Source organism: Solanum dulcamara, chromosome 12 (genome assembly GCF_947179165.1).
Source record: "Solanum dulcamara chromosome 12, daSolDulc1.2, whole genome shotgun sequence".
NCBI lineage: Eukaryota > Viridiplantae > Streptophyta > Magnoliopsida > Solanales > Solanaceae > Solanum > Solanum dulcamara.
The window spans coordinates 20,376,606-20,382,258 of NC_077248.1; the positions used below are offsets into that span (position 1 = coordinate 20,376,606).

The window sequence follows — 5,653 nt, forward strand, 5'->3', positions numbered from 1 at the left end:
GTATAGGTCATCAGGCAACGTTGGTGGCGGCTAAAGTTTCTGACACACGTAGGATTTTTCTTTTCTTCTGATACCTTGTAAAGGAGAAACCGACATGACTTTCATTGATCATATTTGAGGTGTTTATACAAGAGTTGATATGTCTACTATTACATAAACAACCCTTAATAGATAAATTAACTAATATCTAAATACTATACTTATCAAAATGCTTCAAGTGAAAAGCTTACGATTCTCAAAGTTTCATCTCAAAATGTTTAATTAAGGATCAAAAGATTTCAACTATCTCACGGCTCCCAAGTGGCGTACGACACCCTAACCACCAGTACATATTTTTGTTGACGAGCAATGTCCTTTAAGTATTTCTCCCATTTATTTATTATTTATATATGTATATCCAGTAAAAAAAAAAAAAAAAACAGTGTCACATATCCTCTGGGCCAAGATAAATCCGTCCCTGACTGCTCCCCTCCAAGGCTCAAAATTAGTGGATAGAAGATAGTTCATGAATGCTAGTGATATCTTAGGCAATCTCTTCTTCAGACTGAACTCTGTAACTAGCATTGTGGGACTCTCGTGAAAGCTCCTGCTGTACGGCTAGTGAATTTTGGGTCCCATCTTATTTCCAAGTCAATATTCTGGAATATATAAATTAAACCAGATGATAATGATTCTCGATTGCTGTATCACAAATTAAAGATAAACAAATGATGAGGTTTCTGTACAGATATTTTTTTGACAAGTGGTGTACTTATTCCACAAGGATTACCATCTAATTACAATAATAGAGTTTTTAGGCAATCCCTATAAACCAACCATGTGAATAAGTCCCAATTAGGCTTAGGTTATTATTTATTTATATGCTATATGTGGAAGAAAAGGACTAGTAAAACTTGTTAGATTTTGAGTACACTTTAATTTATGTGGCTCCTTTGAGAACTGAAATTGAAAATTTGTTTGGGGGATACTGATTCTTCATGCTCATGTTTATGTGAATGTTCTTTCTCCAGCTCCTCTTGTGGTTCCTAAGAATACAAATCACCAAAATTCTTGCAATAATTTTTTGGGCCCCCTCTCACCTCCTTTTCCCCTTTCAACTCATTTGCACTTTAACTATTTCACTAAAATACCTGCTATTTCCCATCAGGTATCTAGTAAATATGTCCAGAAATATTTGATCTCCCAAGATTTTTACTAACTTTATTGACTATGATGCCACCCACACCCTAGGTGCATTCTCGCACCCTTTATAAGCAGCCCTTTGCCAACTCTGTTTTCACAACATACCTACTCTGCTTAGTCTCTTCTCTTGCTAGCTCTGTTTTTACATTTTCAATACTTCTAATAATTAGCAAATATCATCATGAGCTCAATGTCATCTCAACATGGTTCTTCAGGATCATGGACAGCAAAACAGAACAAGGCGTTTGAGAAGGCATTGGCAGTGTACGACAAGGAAACTCGCGATCGTTGGTCCAATGTTGCCAAAGCAGTTGGAGGCAAGACTGCCGAAGAGGTGAAACGACACTATGAAATTCTTCTGCGGGATGTTTTCTATATCGAGTCTGGTAGGGTGCCCTTCCCCAAATACAAAACAACTGGAGGAAGCCATTCCACCTCTGACTAACATTATTTTTGTTAAAGGTATGCTAATCTATCTACCGCTCATATTCTATAACCAATTTAAATTATATACATTGACATTTATATATATATATCAAGTGTCGTGGCATGTGCTATGCATATGTTATACACTACAAGTCCAAAAAATGTATGTGGTATTCCACATTACCTCAAACCATGCAGGTATGACTAACATTAATAGATATTAGTGCTTTATAAAGTGATGTCATAAACAAATTAAAGCACAGTTACTTTTGTCTAATTTAGAGCAATAACTATCATACATCACCCCTTAACTCTACAAAGAAACCATGGTGGGGGTAGAGAAGGGTTAGGTTGAGGGGTCGCCTTCACAATATGGAACATAGCTACGTATTACATATTCCTAACACGAGCATTCTAATAGTAAAACCAAGGGACAAATATAATCTACTTTTGATAGTTAGATTCGTGAATTCAATACTATATTTATTTTATAAAGTAATGTATAAACATATATGTATATTGATGAAAGACAACAGATCTGCAGCTGAATAATTGATGTGGACAAAAAAATTGATCGGAACACGATTGTTTTAAAAAAATAAAAATATATGATACTAACAAAGATGGACAGCGAGGTCCCTATAGTTGGTGATCCTGTGTGGGTGGAGTAGGCATAAAACAAGAATTGAACTATAGAGTTAGTAATATTTTTCCTATCTCAGTATTTCCTACAAACATTTGTGCTTTGCATGAATATTTTGATTACAAATTTATTTAGCTAATTTATTCTAATTATTTTTCTCTGTGAATATGTACATACAGGATGCAAAACCTAACACTTGATTGATGCAACGAACGTCGTCAATAAGCAGACTAGAAAAGTGCAACTAATTTGCCTTGAACCCTGCCTTCTATAATATTTAATTCAAGTTGTATATTTAATTTCTTCGTCCAATTAAATTTTAAACGCTGCTATTTGAGTCTTTATAATTACCTACGGAAGGAATCATTTGAATTCTGTTCAGTCTTGTACTCGTGTCTCCTCTAATATTAATTAATATTGTTCCTCAAAATGAAACGATTATATTATGACTTCATGTCTTAACTAATTGTTATTACTTTATTCAGTAAAATGCAAGTACTTTAAAGGGGTCAGAAAAAAATATAACAGAGTATTAGATTAGATCAGATGCTCCATTCATTATTACTAGATGAAAAGAGATTATAAAAAATAAAAAATAAATAACTAAATATTCTACTTGTAACCTGAATAATGTAGGAACCACAGATAAGAATTACTACGTCTTGAAGATGTACAGGGAACCAGAATTTCAAATAAGGACATTCAAAAAAAATATATTTTTTCAAGAATATTAAACAACTTATATAATACCTGGAAAAAAATCAATTTACTTTAACAAATGGAGTTCAATTCCTTTTGCGCATGATTGACGTTCGCTTTGAAAGCAAATTCCTACCTTCATGAAAAATGAGAATTAACAATAATGTTTTTATCCATTGCCAAATTATAAAAGTACAAGATTGTGTGGGAAGATATCTAAGTACAAAGTAGCTAAGCTCCAAGTGAGATAACGTACGTCTTATTATCTTTGAGGGCTTGTTTGGTTGGGAACAAGTTATCTTGAAATTAGTTATTTCAAAATTGTTATTCTACACTCAATATGGGATAGAAATAACACTACAATATCCCGGATAACTAATCACGGGATAAGTTATCCTGCAATTTTATCACAATCATACATGGGATAAACTCATCCTAAAAATTAATCCCAAAAATAGTTATCCCTTATCCCTCCAACCAAACAAGCCCTGCAAGTTGATTTTTAAGAAAATATATTTTTAATCAATAATTTAAATATCATAACTAGGGCATGCTGAAAATATAATGAGAAAAATAAAACCATGTTTTGTCTTACCACTTTAAGGTCTTAAATGAATATGATCACACAACTTTTAATAAAATGATGGATCTCATGAGCTTGTTATAATTGAAATATTATATATTTGGCTTAGTACATAGTTGTCTCCGTAATTTTGTCAGAATATTTCATTTAGACACTCGAATATTAAGCTAAATTTCAATTGAATATCAAAATTTTCGAGACATTTTCGATTCAACTTTTGAAAAAACTTTTGCACGTGTTTTCATTTGTCTATTAGATAGTTAAGTTAACCACATATAAATTATGCCATCTCCTTTACGTATAATCAACCTCAAGTAGAAAATTCATAGGGTTTTATGGCTTATTAAACCAGGCAGAGGTTCAGGATTAGAGTCTTACCGCCACTTATTAATAGTGAAGGTAGGAGATCTAGTTAATGAAATAAACAACCTATATCCTCCACACTTAATCAGCGTGAACCAAGGTTCATAGGCGGATCAAAGTCGAAAGGCTCGCAAGAATTATATGGGAATCGCCCTCGGAGGGACTGTTCAATCAGAAGCCTAGAAGAAAGACTGTACCTACCGCCAGGTTGAGAGACCAGCAAATTGGGTGTGCTACCTATCGCTCGTAAACTCTAATGTAAAACAAGAATTCTGCGCCCCTCCCCTTGTGCCAAGAAGTAAGTTCAGAAGGAAAATCTGGATGAAAGAGAAAATTTCTGTGATGCTTGGTTAGATAACTAAGAGCGGATGGGGAAAGCAAGGAGAGAGCCTTCAAAGCCGAAAGCCCAATAGGGCCTCTCTTGTAAAACCTGACAAAAAAATAGCTAAGTTTCCGTCACTAACCTTACTTCGAACTATGTGGCGGATCCGCTGAGAGAGACTGATTTATGAAAGCCCGGTGAGGCCTCAACCGATAGCCTTGCTTCGTTATGCGGCGGTTTTCATGCTAGCACCCATTTAGCACATCATCTCGCTCGATTCAAAAAAAAAGACGAGTATGCAAGCACGCGGGTTGTACCGATCAGCTTTGAACTTTCGAGTGACGAAATGACATATTTTATATCGTTAATTTAATTACCTAAAAGGCGAAAAGAACATGTGCAAAATATTTCTCAAAATTTAAATCGAAAGAATTTAATTAATTAGAATATTTTATTAAGAATTGAGATGTACGTTCAATTGAAACATGATTTTATTTCAGTGTCTAAATGCAATAACAAAATATCCTAATCTGGATTATGATAAAGTTCCATGAGAGATACTATGGAGATGTTTGGAGGCTAAAGGTATACTTGTGACGTACATTAGGGTGATCAAGGACATGTATGAGGGTGCCAAAACCAAGGTAAGGACAGTATGAGGGGACTCAGAGCACTTTCCAGTTGTGATGGGGTTGCATCAAGAATCAGCTCTTACTCCATTTTTATTTGTCTTGGTGTTGGATGGATTGACGCAACAAATTCAAGGTGAGGTGCCATGGTGTATGCTTTTCATGGATGACGTAGTCCTGATCGATGAGACTCGTAGCGGAGTTAATGCTAAGCTGGAGGATTGGAGACATACCTTGGAGTCTAAAGGGTTTAAGCTGAGTAGGACCAAGACAGAGTACTTAAAGTGCAAGTTTAGTGAGACATCTTAGGAGGTTGGCACGAAAGTTAGACTTGGTGACCAAGCTATCCAAAAGAAAAGTTGTTTCAAGTACCTTGGGTCTATCATGCAAGGCAGCGGGGAGATTGATGATGATGTCACACATCGTATTGAGGTAGGGTGGATGAAATAGAGGCTTGCTTTTGGTATGCTATGTGACAAGAAGGTGTCACCACAACTTAAGGGTAAGTTCTACAAAGTGGTGGTTAGACCGTCTATATTATATGAGGCGGAGTGTTGTCTAGTCAAGGTCTCTCACGTTCAAAAGATGAAAGTTATCGAGATGAAAATGTTGAGATGGATGTGTGGGCATACCAGGAGCGACAAGATTAGAAATGAGGCTATTCGGGACAAGGTAGGAGTGACCTCGGTGGAAGACAAGATGCGGTAAATGTGACTGAGATGGTTTTGGCATGTGAAGAGGAGAGACACAGATGCTCCAGTGCAGAGGTGTGAGAGGTTGGCCATGGATGGTTTCAGAAGAGGTAG

At 35.7% G+C, this 5,653-nt stretch overlaps 1 protein-coding gene across 1 annotated transcript; it reads left to right on the forward strand.

Moving 5' to 3' along the window:
- Positions 1-961: 961 nt before the first annotated feature.
- Positions 962-2,681, forward strand: LOC129876641 (transcription factor RADIALIS-like). Its single transcript, XM_055952125.1, has 2 exons — positions 962-1,644; positions 2,431-2,681. The coding sequence occupies exon 1, from the start codon at positions 1,364-1,366 to the stop codon at positions 1,625-1,627; it is 264 nt and encodes an 87-aa protein (XP_055808100.1). The 5' UTR covers positions 962-1,363; the 3' UTR covers positions 1,628-1,644; positions 2,431-2,681.
- The last annotated feature ends 2,972 nt before the right edge of the window (positions 2,682-5,653 follow it).

What these genes read in the sequence shown, in the direction of transcription:
- LOC129876641 (XM_055952125.1), top strand. Translation starts at nt 1,364, where the DNA reads ATGAGCTCAATGTCATCTCAACATGGTTCTTCAGGATCATGGACAGCA.